Source organism: Haliotis rubra, unplaced genomic scaffold (genome assembly GCF_003918875.1).
Source record: "Haliotis rubra isolate DU_JTF1 unplaced genomic scaffold, ASM391887v1 Scf451, whole genome shotgun sequence".
NCBI classification, from domain to species: Eukaryota; Metazoa; Mollusca; class Gastropoda; order Lepetellida; family Haliotidae; genus Haliotis; species Haliotis rubra.
In genome coordinates, this window is record NW_025767137.1 from 54,022 (window position 1) to 68,813 (window position 14,792).

A 14,792-nucleotide genomic window follows, 5' to 3' on the forward strand; every position below is an offset into this window, starting at 1 on the left:
TTACTATATTGTTTAAGTATAAACTTGAACTTGAAAGTATTGCACTAACAAAAACTACAGCTGAACAGATTATTGTGAAGGCTTAGCCTATCAGTAAATGTTTCACAAGAAGAATATATTCACTGCATGATGTATCTGATTTGGATCATCTTACTAGTCCATGGAGTTAGCTGGTCATAAGGCCACTTTGGGAGATGTATTACATGCCTACCTTGATTGTCAACAGCCAGAGAAGTACGGTCACACACAAACGTCTTTCCCTTGTCTTAATCTTCTAATTGGTATCGCTTACACTTGTGTCTTTGGTGGCTGATGCATATCGGATGGCAAACGCCTTATTTAACTGTCTGGTTTATCTAATGGCCGTAACCGTCGTATTAACGCTCGATGCACAAAGCGAGTTTCAGGTTTCGTTTCTCCTTTCTAATTTGCAGTGCTACGGAAATATAATGAAAACGCGAGTCATTTTGTGAATAATCATAAACCACGTCATGGATACGGAAGTAAAAGATATTAACATATGCCTTTATATGCTCAACAAAAACGTATTGGACGTTTAGTTTTGATGTGAAACTACACCAATGTCCAGGGAAAATAAATTATGTATGTGGCAAGAACATTTCGAAACAAACTAACCTTGCAAACACTATGCCAATGATTACAGCATGAGACGTCGGATAGTATCTTCAACGGGTGCTGTCAGATTTACCATTAGAAGTTGAATATGTTAGTGTGTGCCCTCATGGCTAAGACATGCTATGCGAAAAAACATTCAACAAGAAATTAAAGTAAGAGATTTTTCAGGGAAGGACTTTTCCTAATACATCAATCTCCCGAGCACACCATTGATACAGTCACAAAACATGTTACCTCAGAATGTCATGGGGTATTCTGCCAAATAGAGTGGGTTGTGAGCATATTGTTTTCTTGGAGCCTAATGATCAAGGACATATTATTACATACATTTAATTTAAGCACTGAGGAGGTAACAGTGTTGATCAAGCGACGGTAGCAACGTGATGGACGTTTACGTGCCACTGACATATTGACTGTGGGCAGACGTCAGAATATTGTTGCCCAAACGCTGCAAATGTCTCAATCTGTCATCAGCAGAGTGTTGACGTGATACCACAAACACATAACGTTGAAGATCAACTACATTCTGGACGTTCAAGGGCAATAACTCTAGGTCCACACGGATTAGTCTGAATGATGGATTGAGGGAATCGGTTCAAAAGTACCTCACTGTGCCAGCTCGCCTGCAAGGATGGCATCAGCGTGCAGCCCACGTGTCATACCACAACTTTACAGCAAGTCTTTTGAATCAGAGGTGAGGTGAGGTGACACTGGGTTTAACGTCGCGCTGGAGAATATTTCGCTCATATGATCAACGTGCATGCGTGTGTATGTGTATGTGGGGCTGCTTGTACTAGCCCAGACTTAAGCTGGTTTTATAGTGCTAGCTCACTGAGGTACCATGCCGCAGTGAAGCATGAATACCCTACTCAGACACATTATACAGACTCCGAGCCGACCAGTCCTTGTTGTACCCATTAATGCCGAGCGCCAGGCAGGACCAACAAGTACCATATTTTAACGTCTTTTGGTATGACGCGGTCGGGGAACGAACCCTCGACCTTCCGCTCTCCGGGCGGACGCTCTAACCACTACACCACGGAGGCGGTCCTTTTGAATCAGAGGCGTGTGTGGTGTTGTGAATGTCAGTACTGGCAAAAAGTGAACACTGTTTCTTCTGAGAAATCGACGTTCCTTGACCGAATGAATTGAGTCTAATTGCGTCTTACTGAACGTTTTCTGGACGTCAACTTCGTACAGCATCATTGTGTTGGGGTGGGTTCATTCTGGTATGGGTTTATATACTGGCAATGTTCAACAACTTATCAACATAAGAAAACACGTGACCAGCATGTCATGATTGTGGCCGAATCGTCCGAAAGCAAACCATCCATTTCATGCCATGGGGGCGTGGTTAAACTGCTCATTAATCACAACGAAGACCAGGGTTCTATTCCCCACATGGTTACAATGTGTGGAGCCCTTTTCTGGTGTCCACCGCCGTGAAATTGGTGGAATATTGCTAAAAGCGGCGTAAAACTAAACTCACTCACTCGCTCATGCCATGTCAAGCACTCAGTCATGATGTCATTAGCAGACGTGTACGTGAAATTAAAAAACACCCATCACTCTCATTGAATTTGGGCCTGCTCTCATTGCTAGTCGGGACAAGCACTGGTTGATTCATGTGTAGCATGCCTCGAAGGCCTCGTGCATTTCTTCCCAAAACGGGAAATTTCAAATTGGACCCCCGACTTCTTTAAAGACCTTACGCGCCATCATCTCGTCACATCAATCATTTGAACACATTTGGCGTGATCGTCTAGATGTACTCCCGAACAGATATCTTACCATCACACCCATGTGCCAGTTATATACCAAAAACCTGTCTAGAACAGTCGATAAGTGGAGTGAAACCATTTTCGTGAATGACAGAGAGTATTTAAAGCTTTAAGATTATTTTATTTGCAAACTGGCATGGCTGCTAATCTACAATATCAAAGTCAAACCTACATAAGCTAATATAATATGTACATAATGTAATCATGCATATTTATAAACTGGTCTTCATGTCCATCTGTATTTGTAAATAAAAGAAAATATCCCGACCGAGTCATACCAAAAGACGTTAAAATATGGTACTTGTTGGTCCCTGCCTGGCGCTCGGAATTAATGGGTACAACAAGGACTGGTCGGCTCGGAGTCTGTATAATGTGTCTGAGTGGGGTATTCATGCTTCACTGTGGCATGGTATCTCAGTGGGCTAGCACTATAAAACCAGCTTAAGTCTGGGCTAGTACAAGCAGCCGCACATACACATACACACGAATGCACGTCGTCATATGAGCGAAATGTTCTCAAGCACGACGTTAAACCCAATTTCACCTCACTTCATTAACAGTGAAACTGGCACTTATGCAATATGATAATACCACTGCGATTATAAGAGTAGGATCAGTTCACACCAAGTTTTGGAACACAACTTTCTTGCGTATATTTGAAGAAGTGTAATGAAAGAAACTCCAGGTATGAATATTGTATACGTTTCTTTTAAGGCTACACAAATTGATTTATTGTATAAACTCAGTTAAAGAAAAAACTTGAAAGAATTGCACTAACAAAAAGTACAGCTGAACAGATTATTGCAGGCTTAGCACATCAGCAAATGTTTCACAAGAAGAATATATTCACGCTATGATATATCTGATTTATGTCCTCTGATTAGTCTATGGAGTTAGCTGGTCATTGGGCCATTTTAGGAGATGTATTACATGCCTACCTTGATTGCCAACAGCCAGAGAAGTACAGTCACACACAAACGTCTTTTCCTTGTCTTCATCGTCACATTGGTATCGCTTACACTTGTGTCCTTGGTGGCTGATGCATATCGGATGGCAAACGCCTTATTTAACTGTCTGGTTTATCCAATGGCCGTAACCGTCCTATTAACGCTTGAGGCACAAAGCGAGTTTCAGGTTTCGTTTCTAGTTTCTAATTTGCAGTGCTGCGGAAATAAAATGAAAACGCGAATCACTTTGTGAATACTCAGCGTCATTTATATAGTTTTAACATCATTGAATGATGACGAATCATCAACAACGGGTAACAGATACGGAAGAAAAAGATATTAACGCGTGCCTTTATGATTGCGGAACAACAGTTGAAGTGTGAAGTTCAACAAAGTTGTTAAACATCAATCAATTTTATGTAAACAATTGAATATGGGATGTTGGTAATGTACACCCCTCATCTAAAGGATAGGGGTGCAGTGAGTGAGTGAGTTTAGTTTTACGCCGCTTTTAACAATATTCCAGCAATCTCATGTAGACTATCGAACCCGGGTCCTCTGCGTGACGAGCGAACGCCTTAACCACTAGGCTACCCCACCGCCCCGATAGAGGTGCAGGAAAATAGCGCCAATGTTTGTCTTAATGAATGAGAAACGCTCCACCAAAACGTATGGGTTGTTTTGTTTTGATGTGAAACTACACCAATGTGTCCAATGAAAATAAATGATGTATGTGTCCAGAACATTTCCAAACAAATGAAGCTTGTAAACACGACACTCCCAATAATACAGCACGAGACGTCGGACAGCACCTGCAATGGGTGCTGTCAGATTTACCACTTGAAGTAGAATATGTTAGTGTGCGCCCTCATGACTAAGACAGGCTATGCGAAAAACCCAAATGACATTCAACAAGAAATAAAAGTAAGAGATTTTTCAGTGAAGGACTTTCCTTTATACATCAATATCCCGAGCACAACACTGATACCGTCACAAAGCATGTTACCTCAGAAAGCCATGGGGTATACTGCCAGATCGACTGGGTTGTGAGCGTATTGTTTTCTTAGAGCCCAATGTTTAAGGACATCTTATTATATACAATTAAGAACTGAGGAGGTAACTGTTGATCAAGCGACGTTAGCAACGTGATGAACGTTTACTGGCATGCCACTGGCATGTTGAAGGTGGACAGACGTCAGAATATTGTTGCTACGAGTGTCTCAATATGCCATAAGCAGAGTGTTGGCTTGAGGGAATCGGTACAAAATGCCCCTCAGATAAGGGACCACATGCAACAGATAACAGTTGCTAGAGTACATCACTGCAAACTCGCCTGCAAGGATGGCATCAGTGTGCATGGTGTCATACCGCAACTCACATCATATCATTGGAATCAGAGGCATCGGTGGTATGGTAAATGTCACTACTGTCAAAGACTGATCAGTGATTCTTCTGAGAAATCGAGGTTCACTCTCCATTTCCTTGACCGAATGAATCGAGGCTAATTACGTCCTACTGAACGTCTTCTGGACGTCAAAGTCGTACAGTATCATCGTGTTGGAGTGGGCTCATAATGGTATGGGTTCGTATAACACTGACTGGTCAAACCGCGCTCCGTCTTGTAAGTAGATATATACTATCGGGGCAACTCTTGTGGTAAGACTTTCACAACGACTATGGCAATGTTTTATCTTTCAACATAAGAACACACGTGACCAGCGTGTCATGATTGTGGCATTATCTTCCGAAAGCAAGACATCTATTTCATGCCATGGAGGTGGTGGGGTTGCCGTGTCGTTAAAGCGTTCTCTCGTCACGCCGAAGATCCCGGGTTCGATTCCCCACATGGGTTTCCCCACATGCTGGTTTCCCCCACCGAGAAATTGGTGGAATATTGCTAAAAGCGGCGAAAACCCACACTCACTCACCTATTCCTAGTGCCTTAATCCTAATACATGGATAGCCAACTCGCTGATTCACCCATGCCGTGGCCCCGAACATTCAATCCTGATGTCATTAGCAGACGTGTACGTGAAATTAAAAAAGCAACCATCACTCTCTGTGAATTCGGGCCTGCTCTCATTGCTAGTTGGGACAAGCACCGGCTGACTCATGTGTAGCATGCATCGAAAACCTCGTGCATCTATTGCCAATAGGGGTTGTATTAATGATGTTGGCTGTGAAATGAAAATTTCGATATGGACGCTCGACCTTTTTAAAGGCGTCACCCGCCAGCATCTCGTCACAGCAACCATTTGAACACATCAGGCGTGATCGTCCAACAGATATGTTATCATCACACCCATGTGCCAATTTTATACCCAAAACCTGTCTAGAGCAGTCGATAAGAGGAGTGAAACCATTCTCGTGAATGAAAGTGAATATTTATAGCTTCAAGATTATTTTATTTGCAAAATTGAAATGGCTGCTTATCTACAATGGCAACGTCAAGCCTCCATAAGCTAATACAATATGTACATAATGTAATCATGCATATTTATAAACTTGTCTTCATGTCCATCTGTATCAGTAAAGAAAACATTATCTGACATTCATATCTATGTAATTTAGGTGATATTCTTATAACTTGCCCATTTATATCTAGGTCGTTGGACAGCATTCATTGCCTTCACACATTGTGCCCATGTGGGGATTCAACTGACTGACTGACTTACTGAGTTTGGTTTTTACGCCGCTTTTAGCAATATTCCAGCAACATCATGGCGGGGGACACCAGAAATGGGCTTCACAGATTGTACCCATGTGGGGATTCGAAACCGGGTCTTTGGCGTGACGAGCCAACGCTTTGACCACTAGGCTACCCCACCGCCCCTGGGGATTCAACAAAGATTCAACACAAGCTATCAAATTCCAGGTTACACAACATATGATCCTGGAATTTACTCTTTGGCATCCAACCATCACAGGATCACATGTACAAAATCCTACCTATAATGTACACAGCATGTATTCATATTGGAATTTGAACCCAGTTACCCTGTGCGCAAACTATGATCTTATTCTGACAATACTGGTTTGCTGTTGATATACCGATCCCAAATCGGTCCTTATAGCAGACATCCATCAACATCTTACATTACCTACAGCAAATATAGCAAAATACATTTTCTTTTCATTATTCTCATTGGTTGACTAATACATCTTCCAAGGCAACTACACATTTATCTTTTCATAAGGTTTTTTCCTGTGAGATGTTCTCATCATCTTTGTCATCGACAGATTCTATCGTTTCATATGGGTCTTCCTGTAAGATGTCCTCCACTTCGTTGTCATCGATGACAGTGTACTCTGCATTGTCTTCCTCTTCCTCCAGACTCCCCCGGTCAAGGGTCATGTCTTCAGGGACTGGTTGGATGTATGACGTAACATGACGGCGTGTATCGAGTGTTCCGAAGTCACCAAGACGTGTGTGGCCATCTGGATATCCGCTTGGTCTCACCGATTCAAAGGCCCCAGTTTCAGTTGTTGGGAGGGCGTTGGATGCCTCATCACATTGTGTGTCGGGTGATCCTAGGAAGCGAAGACTTGTGTAACCATCAGGAGATACGCTTGCCCCCTGGAGATTTCCTGTCATTGCACCTGATGGTTGGGGGTTGCATGCCACGTCCATCGCAAATGAGTCGAGCTGAATGTCGTCTCTACATTGTTCCGTCTTGTTCCTGGAAATAGAAATATAATGAATGTTGACGTAATGGCTAAATATCCAAACAAACTCCTAGTATATTGCAACTAAGCATCTAGATATCTGAAGTTGGATTTAGCAGCTTACTGTTTCGACCTGAAACTGTTTATAGGTACATGTGTGTATTTTCTTAATCATTTCTCGAACAGTGTGTATATTTCAAAGCAATTCCCGTTCAAGTTGTCGGGTCATAATGTATGCCTTGAGGAAAAGTATTTAGTCCGATTGCTAGAATGTACGTTTTTCAGAGTGGCTGTCGTCCTTGATACCTCTCCCAATACAAGGTAGAATGTTTAATTAATGAGTTCGCCATGTACCACTTACGATCTTCTCCAGATGCAGGAAGCCACCAGAAGTAGTACAGACATCAGGACAAGTCCTACAGGAGGTAGAATGGCCAACACATATTGGTTTGTGTCAACGTCGTCATGTGGACTCTGAAACACGCCCATATTGACTTGTAGTAATCTGAAATCGTCTCGTCCAAGTATGTTTTACCATACATACGCGAGAATAAGATTGCACTGTGCTTTTAAAGGTTAATTTTAGTAACATTATCTCCAAGGAACCTTTACTTCTTGGCAAGCGTGACAACGTTCATCACTGACTCGACAGCTTGAGACTGTCGTCATATGGCTGGACTATGGCTGAATGACGTGTTCACAAATGACAAAAACAATCCAATAAACATGCGTAACGGGTAAGAAAATAGTTTCAAGCAACCTTCCTCTTAATACAGACAGCATACATCACTGCCCCGACGGCAAGAGACCGCCGAATATTGCTGAATGTAGCGTTACACAAATACAAATCCAACAAACATGCAAAGGCAACAAAAGTTATATCAGGTACCGTACTATAGCCAGTAATGCTATTACATTGTTACACAAACAGTAATAAGACATCGGCCACCACTGTTGGCACCTTGGGGGTCACCCCCAAGGTTGCCTTCTCTTCTTTTCGGGGAGGGTACAACGGAAGAGGCAGATATTCATTGATGATTTCATCAGGGTTGGATTCGAAGATTCTAGCTAATGAATCATTTTCTAGAAAGGATCCGTTTTCCACAGCAGAGTAGAGTTGTACGTGCGTAGAAGTATAACTGAAAGGTACTCGAAACACAAACTTGTTAATGATTTTGACCTTAACTGCACGACGGGAGATTTAAATATCAAAGTCATTGTAGAGTCATGTGGTCTTATACTGGTCAACATCATTCTGCTTGTGACTTACTTGTTTTCTCTCTGTGCCTTGGTTGTAAATTTGATAGTCACCTTTCCTGGAATTCCCCCCAGTTCTGTGATGAGTCTGTTGAAGCCATCAGCCAGGTCACCTCTACTTGTATGATCAATCTCACCCAAGAGTGTGATGTTGAATATATCTGAGTGCAAATAAAATAGAAATTCATGTATAAAACAATCACAAATTGACGACCAAAAGAACGGATGAAATGATATTTTACAAGATGTTTACTGGCTAAATTGTCAAATGAAATGTGTTCACGTTCATGATCAAAAAGGGTGGTGGGGTAGCCTAGTGGTTTCCTCGATCGCCCGTCACGCCGAAGACGGGTTCGAAACAGTTTTGAAATATAGCTAAAAGCGACGTAAAATTAAACTCACTCGCACACACATCATCAACAGATTTTTTGTCACACAAACAGCACACGGCATACATCTGACTTAGTACCCTGGCAGGATACAGCAACCAGTCTGTTTTCTCAAGAATGAAAATCAAACACATGTCACCTTTGAGTTGTATTGATATCGCCCGTTGTCTTCATTGTTCGCATATTGTAGCGTAAATTCTTGTGACAGTGAGTGGCAAAGTGATTTAGGCGACCGTATATTATCCGTAACCTCCCTTGGATGTGTGAGTGGTCACACACCATCCCAGCAGCTGACGGCTGTGCTGAAGTACCTGTGTGATGTGCCCCTTTCTAGGGAATGTGTGAGACCCCTAATTCAAGACGTTAATGTTCGAAAAATACTGGACATCAGTGATTGCTGTAACTTCTTAATTATTGTCTGATAGATTCATTTTGATGCTGCCAGGTATTTCTCACGAATTTTGCTGTATTGTATTACGTAAACGTCGTATGTCGTTCAAAATAAACAAACAGGCAAAAGAAACGATACCAAAATTTATTTGATAATTTGGACTCGAAATCAAATTTGGTAGGTAGTTATGAGCTTAAAACAATCACCACAACGCTTCCCTAACATCTGTCATGAAACATGTTGTGTTTGGGCGAACAGTATCACTGCAACAGGTCGTGAAACACGAAAATCTGTGAACGGATTGCATGAAGCACGTGCATCTTTGGAGCATAACAGTGCACACAAACCTTCCTCGACATCAGATCTTTAAGTCAACTTCAGCGACCATGCCTCGATTATCGCAGGAATCCAGAGAGAGCTATTGGAATGGCACAGATGGGTGCCACTCATGCACATGTTGCAGCGACCTTGGGCAGTACACGTCTAACCATCACGAGGCTGATGACTCGCTACCTGAGAAACCATTTCTTACCTGTGACGTCATCAGCAGCGACTGGGCTTGGACATCCTATCAGTTAAAGAACAGAAGCACGACAACTCAGACAATACGGTATCCGCGCCTACAGACCCTACCGTGGTCTGCGATGGGCACACACGGTTCGCTAGTGGCAAAACAGACAGTGGCAGAGAGTGATGTTCTAAGGTGAAAGCAGGTTCCAGCTGTTCAGGAATGATGGCAGGGCTCGTGTCTACAGACACCATGGAGAACGTGTGCAACGTTGCTGTGTACAGGAAGTGGCGTTTGGTGTCATGGTTTGGGGCGGCATGTGCTACGATATGAAGACAGATCTTGTTGTGGTGGATAGTAATCTCACTTCTCAACGATGCATTTGATCAAATTCTGTGTCCGGTTGCACTACCATTCCTACGTCAACGCCGTAACCGAATCATGTTCCAGGACAACGCCGGTCCTCATACAGCACGTATTGTCATTTCTACAGAGAAACAACATCAATGTGCCTCCTTGGCCCTCCAGGTCACTTGACATGTCACCAACTGAACACTTGTGGGACCATATGGATCGTCAGATTCGTGCTGGAGCCCTTGTTCCTGGAAACCGACGTCAGCTTGATTAGCTCTTCAAGAGGAATGGCGAAGGATCCCTGCCCAAGGTATACGGCGTCTGACGTTCTCAACACATCGTAGTTAGGGCTTGCATTGATGCCCACGGTGGACATACCAGATACTGACCACGTGTGTTGGTTTGTTTACATCTGTGATCGAATACTGGACACTTCATTCCTTCATTTATACAGTGATTCAATGTACTTGTTGTTGTTTCTACTCCAATTACATGACTGAGTGCATGTTGTCCATACAACTGCTATTAAAGTCACTGTCCTTTTTCACAAAGGACGTGCTTGTCGTTTTGAAATATCAGTGATTTCGACTTAGAATCGTTTCTTTTGCCCGGTAGTTTATTTTGTTAATTGTTAGATGATCTTCTGTTGTTACTTACTGATTTCACAAATTAATTCCATACTATATATATTAGAATTGAAACACTATAATACACTTGAACGATAAAAACATACATGAATTTAAGGGGAGTGTATAGAAGAAACTATCTCACTCACCAACCCTTTGGTTGCATCTCCCCCCTACCCAAGGAAAATCACAGTCACACTTGAACCGAGTTGCTGTCAAGAGATCCGGTGTACACTGGCCCATGTTACAAGGGGAACTGTCACAGAAATTAACTTTATCTGCGCATGTGTCTCCAGTCCACTCAACTAGACATGCGCACTTGAAGTCCAATTCGTTTCCGTCACATGTCCCTCCGTTCAGACATGGCTCCAGTGCACATTGGTTGATGATGTTTTCACATAGTTTTCCTAAACAAATTTTAGAAATTAAGTAGCAAGAAAAAAAACACATTAATGAACAGATATTTTTACACGACTTGGAAGCAATTTACAGATCTCTTGCCATCGGGTACTGTTGGATTTAACTCTTTTTACCTTTTACCTCCACTATCAAGGTGGAGTTACAACAATGTTTCAAGCAGGTACAAAATGTAATTGCGGAATTGCGGTGTTAAATATCTTTCTCAAGCTTGTTAAGGTCTAAAAAGTAGTTCACAACAACGCTCAAACCAGCTTTCTGAGCATACCTTCAAAGCACATTTTAGCTCCTGTGTGTGTGTGGCAAGTGTAGTGACTGTGGTCAGGAGTGGCCTTGCAATATTTCTCACACGTCGATCCGTACCAGTCCGGGTCACAGTAGGCACGGACCTCAATCTTTAACCTGGAAAATAATTCACTCTGCATTTTTTACTTTTGAGGAGAAATATATGATCAGGTGGTTAGGCTTCCTGCTTGGTTGACACATGTCATCGTATCCCATTTGCTTAGATCGATCCCCATGCTGTTGATCACTGGTTCTGTGGATTGTCTTGATGCTTTACAGACTACCGCCACATAGCTGGAATATAGCTGAGTGCAGCGTTAAAAGACAAACAAACACACACTATGACAGTCAATCCTTAATGTTGAAAATAATTTACTCTACATTTTTCACTTAAGATGCGACTAACGGGACCGGGTGGAGAGACTCCAGATTCGATTATTTACAGACTACCGCCACATAGCTGGAATATTGCTAAGTGCAGCGTTAAAAGACAAACAAACACACACTATGACAGTCAATCCTTAACGTTGAAAACAATTTACTCTACATTTGTCACTTAAGAGGCGACTAACGGGACCGGATGGAGAGACTCCAGATTCGATCATTTACAGACCACCGCCACATAGCTGGAATATTGCTGAGTGAGGCGTTAAACGACAAACAAACAAAACAAAAACAGTTTTCACTTTGAGTGCCTTGCGCACCCTGATCAAGCAATTATTACATGTAAACCTTGAATGCTGGTCAAAAGCTTACATTGGCATTATGTTGGTGCGAGACCGATGATCATTCACATCACAATGTTTTGAAGTAAACTCATTATTTTGAAGTATTTATGAACAAAGAACATGAAAGAATATCCCATCTTGTTTTGTTCCAGCCCTCCAACCTAACTCTCTGGAATCATCACAGATATGTTTTAATCTGACTCACGTCGTCTTCCTCGACAATGTGTATGAGTTGTACATAGCTGTCTGTTCTGTAGCAGCAGCTCGGATGTTGATCAGCTTGGACAGGGTGTCCATGTGGTCATCACTGGAAGTGTCATCTTTGTCATACACCTCCACCGTTATTTTTATCGAGGACTGAATAAAAGACAATGCATACCATCTGTTTAGTTTAAGTTAGTAAGGTATAGCTGAATCAATGAAAAGACACACTTACCGATTTACTTTTTACTTGTCTGTTATCAAACATCGAAGTTATTACTTGTAAATAATCGAGGCTGGACTAGACAAACCAGACGTTCATGCCCAGAGTCACCATCAGGATGCAATGACCTGTTGTCATGGCGAAACTTAGCTGAGTGGAATGATTTGACGAAAACTGTGTTGGCTGGTTATCAACAATAACGGGGACGGTTCAGGCTTCATGTCAATGGTTTTGGTTACTTATGACATGTACCAATCAGTGTGAAATATAGATTGAGATAATAGTCCTACCGGTACTGCATTGTCCACTGGTATGATGAAAGGATTTGCAGTTCCTTGAATGCTGCTTCCAAAGTGAATTATGTTTTGGTTGTTTATGTAGTTTGTAGTCCTCTTGTAAACAGAGCACGGCTTTCTTCCTTCAGGGCTGGAATAATATGTGCATATTGTATTACACCATCAAATCTATAGGTAACAAAGCACTACATTGAAAACACACAATTTTTTATCCCTGCATATGTAGCCAGAATGACTTAAAACCAATGATGTATTGAAGGTAGAAATTCATTATTTTGATAAATAGCTTCAAATATCTACACCAAATGGCGCCCCAAGGGTCGCAAAGAAAGAAATACGTGACAAACACAATGAAGGCGATTGTAAAAGTCATTAATAACGTCGGCATACTTATATTACTAATACGGGGTTACACTCCAAAACATAATGGAAATACACACATACTTTCAAATAAGGATGAAGAGAACAACATTAAATTAACCTCTATATATTACAAGCAGCAGGGGCCCAAATCATTTCTTTTAACGAGATACACCAGCCTACAAATACAAAACTGGCAGGAACTGAACAATAAACGTTTTAATTGTACCTACCCATCAATGCACAGGGTAAACATTGGATCGCACTTATCAACGTAATACAATCGAAGATTTCTGTCACAACGGTGCCCACGGAATACCTTGCCATCCGACGAGTAACTGATGAATCGAATGTCCAGTTTACCGTCAGTCTTCACATGCTGTAAATGATGAAGATAGATGTTAACAAACAGTAATTGAGAGCCGTTTCTCGCTACACTCACCAATGGTCCGTCTATTTTGCAATAACCTGTGAATAATTGAGTCTGGACCACAGATACCAGTGATGGACATGAGCGATAAACATGACAGATGTGATCACACACTAATAATCACGTTTACCATCGTTTAATCACCTAGTGCCCATTATTTAGTGGCATCAGAATTTCAGTTTCTTCGCGACTAGTTCAAAGGATTAGAAGAAACTTTATTTCACTGTTATTTTAATAAAGCGGTAATCGTGTGGGGCATGGGTGGACAGCCGGAAATACACGGGATGCCTTTTGTACAAAGATATGCTCTCGGATGTGAGAAGGAAATGCCTTTTATAGAGATTCTCACTTCATAATGATGGTGTCGCATAACATCACATGGAGCTTTCCAGGTTTCCATTCATTCCCTGTCAGTTTTATCATTTTCCGGTTGATGGCAAACACTGTGTCACATTTTTAGTCCTAAAGATTTACAGGCCATTGAGGACTATAATCACTACTTGTCCCTGGCGCAATAAAGTGGTCTCGGGCCAGTACAATTTCAATTCGGCTATTAATATATTTGTGGAAGGTGTATTCGGTAACCTTGTTGAAACCCGTGATCGTCATGTATAGACAGTTAAAGATAAGATAACTGATCTGCATCACTTCAGGCATTCCTCACAAACACCTGATATCATAACTATTTGATTCATAAACACATGCTCAGTCAGGGGCGTAGCTACCATTATGAAAAAAAGCCCGGGCAAGCACTCAATATTAATTATGAAGCTTTGCAACCTATTTGGCTTACACGAAAAAAATGGCTTCCTACGCGCCTGTCAGTCATCATTTCTCATAGTGTCTTTAACTCCATTGTCTGGTCCAGACTCGGTTGTTTACAGACCAGGTTGTACAGATGTAACACTGCTGAATGTGGCGTCAAACAAACACATACTCATGATAATAGACTCTGCTTTTATCAGACATTCCCTACGGAAGTGGAAAGCTTTCTGTCGCCTCACACATTAAGCTGATAACTAATGTTATAAAAGAATACTCAAAGCGGGATTGAATCTAACAATATTTTCTCACATGTTGCCAACGGAGATGGTGATATATCCAAGGAGAACAATATTGACTATTCATGCTTTCGTCCATGTGTATCTAGACGTGTTCTATGACACTATTTGGTGACACTTTGAGTCATCATTGACTAACACTGAAACTGGTACTTATGCAATATGGTTATACCAATGTTATTGATTGTTTAACGCCGGACTCGGCAATATTACAGCTACATGGCAGCGGTCTGTAA

The 14,792-nt window shown here is 41.7% G+C and overlaps 1 protein-coding gene across 1 annotated transcript in view; it reads right to left on the reverse strand.

The window, feature by feature from the left end:
- Positions 1-6,376: 6,376 nt before the first annotated feature.
- The window catches only part of LOC124289908 (protein jagged-1-like), a 105,678-nt gene continuing 97,262 nt past the window's right edge, over positions 6,377-14,792 (reverse strand). The window contains exons 6-10 of the mRNA XM_046726581.1: positions 10,705-10,962; positions 8,301-8,448; positions 8,004-8,169; positions 7,392-7,504; positions 6,377-7,044 (exon numbers count right to left, since the gene is read on the reverse strand). Of these exons, the coding sequence (XP_046582537.1) occupies positions 6,555-7,044; positions 7,392-7,504; positions 8,004-8,169; positions 8,301-8,448; positions 10,705-10,962 (1,175 nt within the window). The 3' untranslated portion in view covers positions 6,377-6,554. The remainder of the gene's footprint in view (positions 7,045-7,391; positions 7,505-8,003; positions 8,170-8,300; positions 8,449-10,704; positions 10,963-14,792) is intronic.